At 30.1% G+C, this 16886-nt stretch overlaps 5 protein-coding genes across 5 annotated transcripts, besides 5 other annotated features; 2 read left to right on the top strand and 3 right to left on the bottom strand.

The window, feature by feature from the left end:
• Window positions 1-297: 297 nt before the first annotated feature.
• On the bottom strand, window positions 298-4257 carry TVAGG3_0776800 (aggrephagy protein; the record flags this gene model as incomplete). The annotated part of the gene is made up of 1 exon (XM_001300947.1): window positions 298-4257. The coding sequence occupies one exon, from the start codon at window positions 4255-4257 to the stop codon at window positions 298-300; it is 3960 nt and encodes a 1319-aa protein (XP_001300948.1).
• A 1480-nt stretch (window positions 4258-5737) lies between these two features.
• Window positions 5738-5774: a mobile genetic element.
• A 555-nt stretch (window positions 5775-6329) lies between these two features.
• Window positions 6330-6367: a mobile genetic element.
• Window positions 6368-6822: 455 nt separating this feature from the next.
• Window positions 6823-7419, bottom strand: TVAGG3_0776770 (RNA polymerase III core binding; the record flags this gene model as incomplete). The annotated part of the gene is made up of 1 exon (XM_001291857.2): window positions 6823-7419. The coding sequence occupies one exon, from the start codon at window positions 7417-7419 to the stop codon at window positions 6823-6825; it is 597 nt and encodes a 198-aa protein (XP_001291858.1).
• Window positions 7420-8677: 1258 nt separating this feature from the next.
• Window positions 8678-8753: a mobile genetic element.
• A 45-nt stretch (window positions 8754-8798) lies between these two features.
• Window positions 8799-9055: a mobile genetic element.
• A 991-nt stretch (window positions 9056-10046) lies between these two features.
• Window positions 10047-10435: a mobile genetic element.
• A 210-nt stretch (window positions 10436-10645) lies between these two features.
• TVAGG3_0776730 (uncharacterized protein) lies at window positions 10646-10948 on the top strand (the record flags this gene model as incomplete). The annotated part of the gene is made up of 1 exon (XM_051246158.1): window positions 10646-10948. One exon carries the CDS (start codon window positions 10646-10648, stop codon window positions 10946-10948), a length of 303 nt encoding a protein of 100 aa, XP_051081633.1.
• Window positions 10949-11954: 1006 nt separating this feature from the next.
• Window positions 11955-13883, bottom strand: TVAGG3_0776720 (uncharacterized protein; the record flags this gene model as incomplete). Its single annotated transcript, XM_051246157.1, has 1 exon — window positions 12354-12608. One exon carries the CDS (start codon window positions 12606-12608, stop codon window positions 12354-12356), a length of 255 nt encoding a protein of 84 aa, XP_051081632.1.
• A 2234-nt stretch (window positions 13884-16117) lies between these two features.
• On the top strand, window positions 16118-16604 carry TVAGG3_0776710 (response to heat; the record flags this gene model as incomplete). The annotated part of the gene is made up of 1 exon (XM_001307554.2): window positions 16128-16469. The coding sequence occupies one exon, from the start codon at window positions 16128-16130 to the stop codon at window positions 16467-16469; it is 342 nt and encodes a 113-aa protein (XP_001307555.1).
• Window positions 16605-16886: the final 282 nt, after the last annotated feature.

Here is a 16886-nt window from a genome sequence, read left to right as displayed (position 1 = left end):
TTCTCAATTCGATTGGAAGAGAATTATTCCAAGGAGCTGAATCCATTGTTACATTTCTCCATAATTTCAGCCAGTTCTTTCTTCGCTTTGATACATCTTTCTTGAATGATTCATCGAATAAAGATAATTCCGGCCAAAATATTTCAGAAAGTTGATCGGTTTTTTGATGCAAAACTGCTGGACCTTCAAACAAAAATACTGTTTCGTAGACATTCCTTACAACAACATTTCCTAAATTAACAAAATCCGAATTCTGTATTTTATCACAAAAATAGTCAAATAAAGGATAGAAAACGGTTATGTCACTTTTGGATCAATTAAAGCTGCAGAGAATTGTAATTCTTCTTTTGATTCAAAGAAAGGTTGTATTGAATCCAATGGTGTCAAGAATGTTAAATTAGAATTTTTCAATTGATTTTTCCTCATGAAATACGATAAAATTAAAATGAAATTAACAAATTCTTGTTTTGGATTATTCAACAAAATTTGTAATAATCTTTTTGCGAAATCTTCATCTTTCCATTGGTTTTTGTTATTGATATTTAATGACAAAGTCTTGTTTTCATCAACAAAATGACTTATATTAGACAAAGAAATGGTTTTCTTCACATTTGTTCCTTTAAAATAATCATCTAAGATTTCTTCTTCATTTTTAGGTTTAGAAAATGAAATTACATCTCTTTTCTTTGATTTCACGGCAAAAACTTTTTGGTTTTCAAACTCAGAAGAAATGAAATGAGAAGATTGTTGGTGGAACAAAATAAAATGAGAAGAAATAACAAAAATATCATTAAGATTTTTGTCATCAACTTTTTCCAAAATCATTTTAACAAACAAAAATCTTAATTCTTCCATTGTCTTCTTAACTTTAAATCCTAATCCAACTGCTTGCAAAGTGAAGAATAAATCTTTCCAATTATCATTAAATATCTGTAACAAAAATGAAATAACGGTTTGTCTGTCACTTTTTTCAACAAAATACAACAAAACAATTGACCAAAACAAACTTGTTAAATCTGTCTTGTAAAATGCATTCGGTTTCAAGGATTTTATTAAATCCATCGCTGTTGATTTTCCACAATTAATTGCCGACCAAATAACTAAAGGTAAAAATTCAGGGAAACCGCCGTTTGTCAACGATAAAATTTGAGTGAAAAATGATTGAGAAATTACATTAACATCTAACAATTTCATGCATTCAATTACTGTCACTTTTAATTTATCTCTTTTTTCAGGAATCCGTTTAAATATTTCAGAAATCACGTTAATTGTCAACAAAACTTTTGCATCATGACTTTCTTCGATAAATTTATACAATAACTTGAGGTTGTTAAAGCAAATTTCGTAAAAATAAGAAGGAGTTTCATGAGAGAAAACTAAGTTACTTAAATAACTCAATAAACTTAAACTTTCTTCCTCTTCAGATATCATTGCATTGAAATCAATTGCTTTGAAATCAAAATCGTCAAATTTTTGTTGGCTGACTAAAAATGTCATAACTTCATAGATACTTCTCCTGCAATCATCAATACTTAAATTTTGCGGCCTTTCTTTAACGATAAAACTATCGTCCGACGGTTTGAAATAATAGAATTTTTTGAGGACATACAAGAAATATCTTAATGTTTTGATTTCTGTGATTAAATTCTCATCAGAAATGATTCTCGCCCAATGTCTCAAAATCATCAAATGATTTTTAGGTGTTGCCAAAATCCATAGGTTTTCATTCAATAATATTTCATCATACAACTGTTTCTGTAAACTTGTTTTGGTGATAACTTGTAGTAAATCATAAAATCTCAAGTAAATCTTGTATGTCAAATTTGAAGTGTCACTTTTTGTCAAAAGATGAGAAATTATTGAGAAACCGTTTGCTTCTACGAAATAGTTTTGTGCCATTTGTCCTAACAACAAAATATTTTTGAGAATGTCAATAAAGTTTTCAAGTAAAAATGGCACTTTTTCATTTTGAGGTGAAGTGAGGTTAATTAAGGCAAAAAGTGGAATAATATTTTCAATTTTGACCATATTGACCAAAATCAATGCGAATCTTGTATCTTCTCTTACGTTTTTAAGTTTGGATTCAATTGTTATTCCTTTTGTAAATTTGTTTACAAAACCGAAATAACCGTTATTTTCTACGCCTTCAATTGCGAAGATCAAACTCAATGGCATTGTTTGGAGCCCTCTTGGACCATCATCGACAATTGTTTGCATCTCATTCAAATTCAGTTCACTTGTCAAAATAATCTGACCAATTCTACATGGTTTTTCCATAATTGGTCTGTTCTTTGAACATTCATTTATCAAAACATTCAAAGGATTCTTGAATTCGATCATAGGGAATCTATTTAATCTTTTTGACATCTTTCCATTGATGAAACAAGTAAAACTACATCCGATATCATCATCATTACCTATTTTATAACTAATACTTATCAATTGCCACATTAAATTAGAATAATGAAGTTCAAAAGTTCCTTTATAATGATCATATCCTTTTTGCAATCTTACAATCAATGTTTTGTTCTGCAAAATCAGTTTCAAACAATGTCCATTTGAATCTTGGCAAATAAACAAATATTGTTTCCATGTAACAACATTATTTTGTATTGGATAAAACCAGAAAGAAAATGTCAAACCGTTATTTAAATTGTCAGCATTAACTCCATGAATTTTTGCAGATGAATTATTATCAACCATGATATAAGCCAAAGGACTCTTGTTTACACTGATTAGTGCTCTATTAAAAGTGGAAATAATGTCAGAGAAGTAATAAGGAAGATTTTGTCCGTTTATTGGACAAAAAAGTGAAAAGAATTTTTGCATCACAGAAACAGAAGCAGTTACTAAAATAATTTTAAGGAGGAGATCAAGCATTCTATTGACAATTTCATTTGATATTCCACCATTTATCCTCCATTGGTCAATTACATCAATTATAAATATATCCAAGTCTCCATCGTGGCATTTTGTACAATTTTCTGGTGAAAAATCGCATAAATTTATCAAAAAATTAATGACATCCATTAATTTTTCCGATTTCAAATAAATTCTTAAGAATAATATCAAAACATTTGGTTGTTGGATATCGAAATTAGGTAATACAAAAGATAAAGGTCTTTTTGCAATGATTTGTGCAAGTTTTATCATTATATCATTTTTGGGATTATTATTATTCAAACTCAAAATTGCTGCTTCAATTGCTGTTAATTCTCTTATCTTTATAGAGTGTTCATGAGAAGTTACAGCCATTAATGATATAACTTGTATCAAGATATCTTCTCTGTCAACGTCATCACCAAGAGTAATGACTTTTTTACAGAGTAATTCAATCAAAGAAATGAAGTTGTTGACGTATTGTGGTTTATACATCAACGAATCATTTAATTCCTTAAGAAATGATACTAATAACTTCAAGCCTTCAGATGTCGGCATCTTCTGAAAAACATTCATAACAAATTCATTGATAATTTCTACAATTTCTGTAATGTTCTCAATTTTTTGAGAAGAATTGATGTAATTAAAGAAAATTGACAAAATTCCTTTGACTAAAGAATTTTCAAAGAAAAGACAAAAAGCTTTTCTCAAGAAATCCTTATTAACGAAGAAAGCATATGCAGTTTCTTTTTGTCTGAAACATCTTATTAAAAAAGTAATTACTGCTTTACGAGCTTTGATTATTGGCTCCGTATATTCCATGTCTCTGTATTGAATGAGCGGATTCATTAATCCAACAGTTATTTGTGCTGCTTTTGCAGGATCAATGTATTTATGAAGAGAATATTGGATCAATCTATGCACCATTTCGGCAAATATCAATGGATATTCAGCTGCTCGTTTGAAAAAGTATGAACAAGTGCATTTTTGAGGTTCAACAAGAAATCTGATATATAATTGTCTGAAATTATTAAGGAAAAGATATGTTTCTGATGGATTAAATGCTGTGTAATGGCCAGAAAAGATGATATTGTTCCATAATGCTTGCGGATTGATGTAAACAGGGAAAGATTGGAAAATTACAACACAAACATATGTGAACATCGTGATTTGTTCCAATGCATTCTCTTTGTCGAAATATGTTGGCAACTTTTTCGCGTAAACTTCTATGAATTTTTGAGATAAAACTTGTGATCTTAAATAAATTTCTTCAATTATGGCCAATGAGTTGAGTAATGATGGTGAAATGCAGTCTAATAATGATTGGTGTTCAGGAAATGTGATGTAATCTGTGATTTCGGATGAATTTTGGAACATTTGATTTTGATAATAGACATAGTAATCGTTTTGTAAAGGTTTGAGGTCTATATGGCCTTCTGTACTTGGAAGTATCTTGTATTTGAGCTTGATCGTGTTGGAATTTACATTTGATAATAATCCTTCGACAATTTGAGGAAAAAAGTTGGCCAATTGGAAATCATCAAGTATCAATGATGTTTGGGCCCAAAATTGTAGAACTTTCGGATTGAAACTGAGTAAAAATCTGACTAATTGTTGTAATGTGTTTTCTAGGACACTTGAAGGGACATTTTCCTTCTTTGATCGTATCTTTGACGATATGGTACTCAAAATTGTTCATTGTAATTTTGGGATAATAAAAGTAACGCTACGACATTTTCAAAGAGTTTGTAGATTTGCGGTGGTATCTATTCATTAATAACAAAGAAATCAACGATCTGTAGGATGTATGCTTCGAGATTTGGGTTTTTACTAAGACTTATGTATCTATTTACGGAAAAGTAGAATGCATAGATACCTAATAGTCTTAAATGGCTATATTCATCTGAGATCTTCCTTTCTGTAAAGAAATTAAGCGAGTTTAAGACAATTTGGAAATATTCTGTGTCATTTGTCTTAGAAAATATAAAAGTCCATGCAACATAGGATCTTAATATTGTATTTAATGTGAATTTTGGCATTTTTTTATAAAAAGTGTGCGAATTTGTTAGATATTGAATTGCATCTGGATAAAATTGAAATGAAATGGGTACTTTTGATAGGAATTCAATAACATCAAGTTGGTTTGACATTCCTTGATGGATTTGCATTAGAGTTTCTTTGTTTATTGGAGGAAATGCAAGTTCATCAACGATTTCTCGATCAAATTCGTCCAGAGATTCATCAATTACAGGTTCTTGGTCCGATAAACCTAGAATCTCAATGCAAAGTGCAGCCTCTGAAAAGGTCATGCACAAATAATTCAACCGAGAAAAAAATTGACAAAACCTAACAAAAAGATCGTAATTTAAATCATGCCTCTTTGTATTTGAGTATAATTCTTGTAATATTTATTTTCAATGGATCAAAAATTGTCAGACCCTGCTTAAACTGAAATCATGTTAAATAAAGAGTAATACATGAGGAAATTTATATTCTGTCTCTTGAAAAAATTAAATAGGGAAAAAATATTTTCCATTCAACTTTGATTAGGCTACCGGATTGGGAAAATTTTTCAGAGCATACCGGATTAAGTAACCTTTTTGAAGTCATAAAATGATTTTCTATAGTGCTGTATATATAAAACTTGAACGAACAACGAACTATGGCTTTGAATTGTTTGAGATCCTGACGTACTATGAGAAAATCTAGGAACTGTACAAGCAATTGCTACAATAGCTTGTTGTAATGTCTTTTGGGAACTTTGATTTTGAATATGCGTATTCTTTGGTCAAACAAATTGCTCAATTTTTTTGTAAAGAGTTAGATCGTTGAAGGTGGCTAAATTAAGCTTGAATTGTAATAAACAGAAATTCATCAAAAGTGACAGCTCTCAATTTTTTGACATTTGTAAATTCTAAATTGAATGAGAAAAATGAAATAATACTAAGCATAATACAATATTCTAGATTTAATTATAATTAGGAAAAAGTTAGTTTTGAGAATACTTTTCATAGGCATATAGAATGAAATCTTCTGAAAAATAATATCACATAAACTCATATTATTTTCTAATATATAACTATTTTATATAAAAATCAAATTCAATGATCTTAAAAGCGAAGGATAAACCTCAAAATTTACGAATATAATGAGTGGGAATATTTCATATGGTTTTATGATAGATAAGCATTATATTCCCACTCATTATATTCGTAAATTTTGAGGTTTATCCTTCGCTTTTAAGATCATTGAATTTGATTTTTATATAAAATAGTTATATATTAGAAAATAATATGAGTTTATGTGATATTATTTTTCAGAAGATTTTGTGTTCTTCTTCAAAATTTTATTTTTTATTAAAAAGAATTTTTACAAAATATACATTTACTTTAATTAATATTTAAAAACGTGCTCTATCAAAAGTTCCAAAAATTCAATATTTTAGCTTTTCTGAGGTGTCACTTTTGATGAATTTCTGTTTACAACAGAATAACTTGTGATTAATTGAATTTATCAATTTTCATTGATACCGACGTCCACGTTCTTGGAAATTCGTTTGGTCGGTTTATTATAAACATGTTAATGTTAAGAATGAATTAAGTACATGTTGGTGAGTAGGAAAATTTAAGAATTGTGCGATATGCTTCATTCAAATCATGGAAATCAAATGCAAATTATCAAATTATAGCTAAATAACTATGCTCTTAGATCATTTATAATGTGAATATAAAAATATAGCTATTATAAGTCAACTTGCAAATGATTTTCACAGATTTAGATATTAGTATGAAATATAAGAGTTCATAATGGAGAATAATATGGAGAAATATTTTATACTTTAAATGGAATGTATAAAAGATTGAATATTTGATTTAGAAAAAAAAATCCTCTATAAATTTTAAAAACTGTGTACTACTATTTAAATAAAATAATACTATTTAATCAAAACAATCCATATCCGTATCTTGCGTCCGAAACGTTATCATCATCTGACATATCGCAATCTCCATCGCCTTCGCGCATATGTAGGAACAGCACTTTATTCTTTGTCTCGTCTACAAAGAAATATGAAAATGTCGTAGGATAACCCATGTCTGAGAAAGCGTCGGATCCATCAGGTTCATATTTATAAATCTGACAGTCTTGAATATTCAGGGTATCTTCTATAGCTTTAATAATATCCATAACTACTTTATCAGCATTTTGGAATGCTGATGAAAAATTCCAACTGATCTGCTGTTTGGCTTGATCGAATGACTTTATTATCTTAAAATTCCAAGGAACTAAATTTGTAAAGTCAAAATCTGGAAAAGAAGACTCCATTGTAGCCTTGAGAGCAGGATATTCTCCCTTGCTAGCATACGTTACTAAATCATACATCGGATTACCAAATGACTTAGACACTGACCCATACGAATTGTAAAAAGGACCTCTTTCCAAGCTTGAAGGAGTATGATAATTTGCAACATCTTCTGGTTGCACTAAAAACAGTTCCATCTTAATAAATAATTGTAAATCGGAGATTGCATTTGCAAGCATTTCTTGATTGATGTTAATCAGCGTTGGAGTTGATAAAAACTTCATTGATAAAATTTGACAATAAGATTTTGAAATTGTGTAAAATTGGCGGGATCTATGAAAAGTCAAACTTCATCCATAATTTGGGAATAATTTTTTTTAGTGTGCTACCCTCCAAAATCCAGTTTTGTGCGGTGAAACCTGTTATTGAGGAAAACTGTTGAATCTGGTCGTAGCGTTTGGGGCCGTGTTTAAGCCATGCAATAGTCAGACTTGGATGACATAAGTTATTGGTTGATCTGAATCTTCAATATCTAAGTTGATGTATTATTCTAGTTTTGAGCATAAACATAGATTTTAGTGAGTATTTGTATATATGTCATATCATTTATTAGTGGTTTACAGAGTGATTTGACTTAAAATAGAATTGATTTGGGGAATAATTGCAAATAAGCGTGTAATTATTCTATCACATTTGATAACCTATCTTAATGTTATATTTTGGACGAATTTTAATTGTCACAGAAATTGAAAGCAATTATATTTGCGGGAAGATTTGAATGGATATTTCGGTTGGCGGGGAAATTTGAAAGAAAAGGAGGCGCCAAAAAAGGTGCCATTTTTCATTTGGTTTTCTCTCTCGAGCAGCCAAGAAAATCTTCATTATTAATTGCACCGCACAACATGCAATGACAAAACATGAAGAAAAGAGTTGGTTTCGAAGAGCTAGCCAAAGAGAATTTCATTGATCTCCTGAGCTATTTCTTTCTTAGTTATTACATCGCACAACATGTAATGATGATAAGTGTAGTAAGAAATAGTTTCTGATGATCAATATTATTAAGGCTCAACACTAATTCCCCGCAGCTGTTTGTGCTTTCAAACTAGAGACGCCTTCGATACTTTCCATTAACTCTTACCGGTTATCTCACCCCTGTCTCTCTTACTTTTGCGTCTATTCAGATTCATTTTTGCAATCCCAACACTTATTGTATACCACTACTTCTTGATCCAGCAAAGGTGTCGGATGTGATTTTACTCGTAAAGGGCAAAGCTTTCCCGCCAAATTGCAAGTTTCATAATCTCATGGTGGACCATAGCTGGAGTCACCGCCGATAATCTACTTGCTGAGATGCTACGCAGCCTTTGGTCTGGCCAATCATAGTGCTGCTCCATCCACATCAGCAAGTGATTTCGGCATCAGATCTCCGCTTAGTCTACCATGAGAGCTCTGCAAGCCAGAAGCGCAATATCTATGCAGCCTAGCTGCAACGGTATAGTAGAATTACTCGAATGAGGCAAAGTCCTTCCGAAGTCTCGCATTTGATGAGAGACCTCGGAAGGACTTTGCCTTATAATACTCTTACTATGGCTCCCTAGTCCCAAATGGCTAGGGATTGTGTAATTAATCGGATATGGCAAGCTGCTCTAAAGTTTCTTTCTCATCATATGGGAGACTTCAGCAGAACTTTGCCCTAAGGTAATGTTGTTGTGGTAGGTGGTTCACAAAGAGCGAGAGAACATGTATGTAATTCATTTATGCTGAAGATATCTGGATGTCTTTCAAAAGAATAATGAAATCTAGAATTCTTCAGCATAAATTGATGCAGATGTGGTTCTCTGGATCTTTACTGGCCAGAATGCATATAAAAAGTTTCAATATAGTTAAAATAAAAAGTTATTAATACATTTCTTATTAATTGTAGAAACTTTTTACTTATATGTTAACTGATATTTCATATCAGCATGGTATCATGTTTTCATAGCGGAGATCTATCTATTTTATTATTATTAAAATAAATAGATTTAAACAAAGCTTTTGAACGGAATCATCGCAAGAAATGAATACAACAGAATTTGATAAGTTAATTCTATGATTTAATCTGTTAATATTTTCAGTTTTACATGGAGAAATTGAAAATTGAATCACAAATTTTCCAAAAAAAATTCAAATTTAAAATTTTGGATGTAATAAATTAGAGATTTTTCATCATTTTCTCGATTTTGAAAAAAATTTGAAAACTAGCATTACTTCTGATTCAAGCACAACTTCAGGGGAGTGAATATGTGACAACGCCGAGCTTATTTGCCCATATTTTTATAAAAATTCCAAATTCACAATTCAAGCAACTTAACATATAGAAAAGTCTTTGAATTTTGAATTCTCATATGAACAATGTTTTACATTTAATACATCGAGCTCAAAATGGCATAATCAAATTTTCAATTTCAATTTAGCAAAAGAATTACTTAGTGGGTTTGCATTATAATCACATAAATTACAGTGTGAATATGATTATCACTACGTAAATACTACAATTTTAGCATTAACTACATTATTTCAAATAAAAATTTGAACGCTATGAAGAATGACTCTAGTTTCAACGCTAATAAGCTTTATACCGTTTTACAATTGATCATCTTAATGATTCTGTATTAAAAATTTCAGTAAATAAGGGAAGATTTTGAAATTGTGACCGACAATTGTGTAATATGAACGCTTATTTTCGAAAGATGTAATCTGTTTAATCATTAGTGAGAAAGGGATTCAAATTGAAAATATGGTTCAGGAATTAAAATATAATATTTTAATTAATAAAAAAAATTATAATAAAAAAAATGATATTGAATTACAAGGTGATTGTGGGATACATCTCGACAGAGGCAACATTCGATATGAAAGTTTCCTCTGTCGAGAAACTTCCTCACACCTCAAGAGATGCGAAGAACTTTTGACAGGCAAAGTGCAATATTGATAGGTGATTGCACTTTGCCTGTCACATACATCTCGACAGAGGCAACATTCGATATGAAAGTTTCCTCTGTCGAGAAACTTCCTCACACCTCAAGAGATGCGAAGAACTTTTGACAGGCAAAGTGCAATATTGATAGGTGATTGCACTTTGCCTGTCACATACATCTCGACAGAGGCAACATTCGATATGAAAGTTTCCTCTGTCGAGAAACTTCCTCACACCTCAAGAGATGCGAAGAACTTTTGACAGGCAAAGTGCAATATTGATAGGTCATTTCATTTCATTATTATATAAGCATCATAGTTAACAACTAGTACATTTTATTATATCCTCATGATTTTTCTTTTGAGATTTTGAATTAAAAATTAAGTTTTGATAAGGTCATTGTGGGTTTCAAAGAGAACAATGAATGATGATTAATTTCAAAAGCAATAATAACTCATTGAAAAATTAAGAGTAAAAAATGGAACAAAAACATATGCGTCTATTAAATGCTATTGTTAGATCTTCCTCTCACTACAGACTTCAATCTTCCTCTCACTACAGACTTCAATCTTCCTCTCACTACAGACTTAAATTTTCCTCTCACTACAGACTTAAATCTTCCTCTCACTACAGACTTAGATCTTCCTCTCACTACAGACTTAGATCTTCCTCTCACTACAGACTTAAATCTTCCTCTCACTACAGACTTAGATCTTCCTCTTACTACAGACTTAGATCTTCCGATCTCAAGACTTCAATCTTCCTCTTACTACAGACTTAGATCTCAAGACTCATGTACAGACAATTGAATGATTTTTTGGCCGATTGTGCTATGCAAAGTTGATGATAATTGCAGGAAATTTTGAGATTTTCGAGGTTTTGGAGGGTGTGAGTACTATTATATGTAATAGTATCTCACACCCTCCAATTCATCCTATGGCGTCGAGAAAATTTTAGTGAAATGTCGTCGCATTTCACCAAAATTTCTCGGCGCCATATAAAGAACTAGAGTCTGCGAGGTACTGATTCTATCTATGTACCTCGCAGACCCTAGTTCTCAGCCAAAATGGCTAAAAATTGCTCGCAATTGTTTGCCATGTAAACTGTCACTTTTTGAGGAGATTTGACATTCTGTCAAATCTCCTTTTTTCGTATATAAGATTATTTTATTTTGTATTGTCTATGAATAAACATATCTTTTATTATGTTTTTAAAAAACTTCTTTGCAACTCACTGAAAAAGTTGAGGTATATTTTTATTAAAATCAAATTTTGAATTGATGGGAATTAGCGTATACTTAATAGGATTCGAAAGAAAATGCTTTTAAGTATGTTTGATAGGTTAGGAGAAGGTAAATTAAAAATTAATGTGGAATCAAAAAGAAAAATCAAAAATTTAAGCGCAAAAGTGTGTTATGCACTCTTGTCTGTCTGCATATGTCATTCTGGGAGACATGTATATATGTCTAGTTCATGAGTAGATAGTATTGGGTTCTTTTGTTTCTGTTGAGTCAAAAGAGTGGGTAGATTTTTTTCTCGAAAATTTCTAGTGAATGTGACTATATAGAATGGTTAGATATGTATGTATGTCTAGTACATGAGTAGAGACTATTGGTTTCTTTTGTTCCTTTTCTTTATAAAAAAATTAATCAAAGGAGGGATGGAACTCAATGGAGAGATTGAGTTCCAAAGAGTGATGGATCTCAAAAGACTATGTAGAGAGTAAGACTGAGTAGAGAGTAACTAGCATTATAGACTCAGACTGAAATCAACTATTTGAACCATATGATTATGAGCTTATGTATCAGTTAATCATAATGATTTCAGCTATATTTTCTGACAACCCAAAAAATCTTTATCTAATTTTGATGGATTTGCTTCATAAATATGCATTAATAGCTTATGACTGTTAGATCTAATAACTTAGATTCTCGAAATTCCTGTAAAAAGTCAAATAGTCTAGAGATAAGACAACCTAACTGACTATATATTGCAATAAAAAGTAACAATTCTGAAATTATGGGACTTTTATATTTCCCCAAGGAAATGTCCTTGATACAGTCAAAAATCCAAACATGTCTGATAACGACATGCGACAGTAATTTAATTATCATGATATAATTAGATGATTGTTTAAAAATTAATTAAAAATTAAATGTTTAATTCTGGGGTTTATGTAAGATGTCAATTCCATACCATTGTGTATAACAATACTTCATTTTTCCTTTACAGCATAACAATGATTAATGCATGCTTCATATTCTTCCATCAAAAGTTCGATTTCGTTTTCATTTGTAAACATTAATGAATTTTCTGCCTCTGAAATAAATTCCTTCTGGATCCTTTCATCGATATTTAATATTTCATCATTAAATTCTGATGATGAAATCCGAAAATCCTGGACTAACTCATCATAAATATTATATAATTCTTCATCATACTCTTCTAATACTTTCAAATAGACATCCATATTAATAATATCTTGATTTTTGAGATATTGACGTAGAACAAAAACTATTAAGGTTATTCCAACCTTAAACATAATTTTGGGGCAATGTTCGATTGTTGTAATGATCATTTCTGGAATTTCTTCATAAGTAAAGAAGACCATGATTTTTGAATCAAGCTCATAATTGTCTAATATTAGGATCCTGTATAGTAAATAAATACAACACTTTGAATTTGTCCATTTTAATTCTTTTGTAATGAATTTTTTGATTATTTTTATAATAATGTAAATTGAATACTCAAATATATCTGAAGTTGAATTGATAAAGAAAGAAAGTGCAAATTCAAAATCAATGCTGTTATAATTACATAAATTGTAAATAGCTGAAGAAAAATCATTAGAATCTATGGAATTTAATAATATATCTGGCGAGAACTTAATTAAAAGGAGTAGAGTTTTACAACAATTATTGCAAAATAGATTGTTTGTAATTGAAGTCAAAATTTTTTTATTTTGAAAGTATGATAGAATTGAATTGAAATTTTCTTTATCCCAATAAAATAAAAGAGCATTAAAAATGGAAAATATTTTATCCATAAAGGGATACTTTTGTATTTGAGTCGAAATGTTTTCAATGTATAAATTTTTAATTCTTCAATATATTGCTCCTCAATTTTGTGATCAACTTTGATTTTATTAGAAATCAATATAAATAAAAAATCATAGAGCCACTCACGATCCGCAATTATAATATAATCCAACAAATGCTGGATTATAATATCAAAATTATCAATAATGTAATGAATTGATATTTTATCTTTAACAGATAATGCATAAATAAGAAGTAACCAAGAGTTGTAGAATTTGTCTTTTAATCCACTAAAGTTTTTATCAATTTCACTTTCAATTAAAACATCGGGAACATTATAATATTGATTTGAATGTTCTATGTATGGCGATATGTGATTTAAAATATCAGTATCTGATGTTATTTGAATTGATTGAAAAATGTATTGTAACATTTGTGAAAAATCAGTATAATCGAATGTTGCCATGGAAGAATTTAGCATATTTAAATCTTTGGGACATTGATCTAAAGGTAATGACTTATAATCATCTTCCATTCAAGTCTAAAGCAAAAAAAGGAAAAACGGTCCGGCCAAATAAAGATTTAAGTTAAAAAAAGATATTAATATATATTAAGGTCATAATTTTAGTATATTTATAATAAATATAAGTTGTTTTGGTAAACTTGCACTTAGAGATCAGCATCGAAACAAAAAGTGCAAGATTTTTACGAAAAGAGCTTACAGGTGTAATAAATATAAGATAGGATTACACACGTAAGCTCTTTTCGTAAACTTGCACTTAGAGATCAGCATCGAAACAAAAAGTGCAAGATTTTTACGAAAAGAGCTTACAGGTGTAATAAATATAAGATAGGATTACACACGTAAGCTCTTTTCGTAAACTTGCACTTAGAGATCAGAAAGTAATGACAAAATGATAACAAATACTAGATCTTAAATAAGTACCGACATCATGCAACTTCTAAATCTACAACATTTAATGAGAGAATGATAAAAACTTCTAGATCTGAAATAAGTAATGAGAGATTGACTGAAACTGCTAGAGTTTAAACAAGTAATGAGAGAATGATAGCAGCTGCTAGATCTGAAACAAGTAATGAGAGGGCTGACATCTGATAGGAAATAACTTTTATTGAATCTGAGCTCAAATTCGATTAATAACATCGCACAACTGATGCACTGATCTGGTTTGAGCTCTTATGAGACAACCCCAGTTAAGTGATTACATCATTTGTTTTCGATCAAATGAGAATCTTAACACCGCACAACTGATGTAAAGATCTGCTTTGATTTACTGGCGTATCCGTAATCAAGCCTACTTGGAGTCAGATCTTAAAATTCCTTGGCTGCTCGAGAGAGATTACCAAATGAAAAATGACACTTTTTTGGCGCCTCTTTTTTTTTCAAATTTTCCCGCCATGTAAAAATTGCATTCAAACTTTCCCGCAATATTAATCCCTTTCAATTTGTAAGACACTTAAAACATCTCCACAATAGCAAAGTATAATACAGATTGAATTGTAATGCAATGATACCTTACTAATTAATAATTATTTATCAAATCTATTAATCTTTAAATCAAAATGTATGAGAAACCATAAATAAATGATAGATTCTCGATCTAACTACTAAGTATGATCTATATGCATGTTCAGAATATATACTTATCGATCAAAGATAAAAAGAAATTTTAATATTAAGGAATAACATACAACAGTAAACTCTAATTCTTGGATTGCTTAAATCCCGACGATATTGCCACGACCAGTTTCAGCCGTTTTGAACAAGGACGGGTTTCACCGCACAAAGTTGATGTTGCAATTTTAGTAGCTAAAAAAAATGGTGCCGGGTAATGAAAATGTTGATTAAATTAAAATTGCTTATAAATGTTTGTGAAATATATTGATGGCTGATTTATCTCAATCAGAAAAAGTGCCATATTTTATCACAATTTTTCAATGATTAAAGATTTTAAAGTAATTTTTTGAACGAAAAACATATTTTCCAAAGAAAGGAATATCAATTAGAATTTAATTGTGTTGGGTTAAGACAGATGTATCATAAATACGCCCTTATTGATCAAGAAATTGTAAAATCACGAAGAATAAGAAATTGATTTTCATTTTATTGAAATGATTTTATTTTCGGAAGATCTTTGGTTCATATTCACTATTGTACTTCAACGGAGTAATTCATTTGATATCTCGAGCATCAATGAAACTTATTTCAAGTACAACTTAATTCTGGAATGGTTGCTTCATAAAACTCAATACAATAATTATGTTCAATTTCTTTCTTCAGTTGATTCTATTATATTACCATCTAAAAAGAAGAATAAGCCCAATTTGAAAAATAGATGTGTAAATAGTATTTGAATATTGTGTATAGCAGCTATAGTGTAAAACATGTGTTTGATTAGGTCTGAATAGAATACAAAAGATGAAACTGCAAATTCGATATTTTAAAGTTCAATGCTTTGCCATAAACAATATTGGTGAACTGATCGCTGAGAGTAGTAAGAAAGATCTCATACAAAAATATTAATACATTTACAAAAATTAAAAAATTAAAAATAAATTATGAAATTGGTATCTAATCATTGTGATCAAATAGTGTTATAATATATCACAATTCGATATCTCGCGCAAATTCGTTGTGATTCCGGTTCCAATCAAAGTTTGGGAAATTGGGAAAGATTTTGACAACTAGCAGTCTATTCAATTGAGAAATCAAATATTATGATGTACACTATGTTTTATTTATTTTTCTTGAAGAAAATGATGTGAATCACTATGAATAAAATTGAGAAGTATTGAATTTTTTAGCGATGATACGAAGAAGTAATAGAATAATGATAATTGTCATGATTTTTGCGTTATTTCTCTGAAAATTCCGATTAAATTGAATTGAAAAGATAATCGTCCGAGCATTTATACTTCATTTTTACTGAATGTTGTCATCCATTGCACGTTCTCTCTCCATCCTTCCAGCAGTTGACTGCGTCTACGATAAGGCAAAGTATGTCTTCGCTATTGAACTCCCAGGTGCTAAGAAGGATGACATCCTTTTACACGCAGAGAACAACCAGATTTCTGTTGAAGCCAAGAAGGACAATCCATTCAAGGATCTCAAGGTTTCCCAGTCAGATAGACTCTACGGCAACTACGAAGTTGTTTGTAGCGTTCCTTCTGATGCCGATATGGAGGCAATCAATGCTGCTTTCGCTGATGGTGTTCTTACGCTTACAGTTCCAAAGTCTACAAAGAAGCAAGTTAAGATCAACATTGCTTAAGCAAAATTTTTTAATTCAAGAATTAAAAGGGATATAAGCTACAGAATATCTTAATTTTTAATTCTTACCTTCTTGTAAACAATATTCCCTTATGAAATTATTTCTTTTTTCGAATGAAAAATCAATTGAAATTTGGTCATATGAAACTACCTATTTGCTCAAACGAACAGGTTGTGATTTTTAAGAAAAAGTATTTTGTTCATACGAATGAGCAATATATTGATGATAATAGAATTTTTCGTATTAATTATTATGTCTTGTACAAAATAAATACAACTCTAATTACACTTAACCTAATTTATGGTGAATGAAATGGTAAATGTCTGTAAAACTAAGCTTTAAAAATTCAAAAAGATAATTAATTCAATATAGAGCGTATTTGTCATGAAACTGGTTCTGTATCAGTCTATGGAGTTT

Source organism: Trichomonas vaginalis, chromosome VI, assembly GCF_026262505.1.
Source record: "Trichomonas vaginalis G3 chromosome VI, whole genome shotgun sequence".
Lineage (NCBI taxonomy): Eukaryota > Parabasalia > Trichomonadida > Trichomonadidae > Trichomonas > Trichomonas vaginalis.
This window is presented reverse-complemented; position numbering and strand designations above follow the sequence as displayed.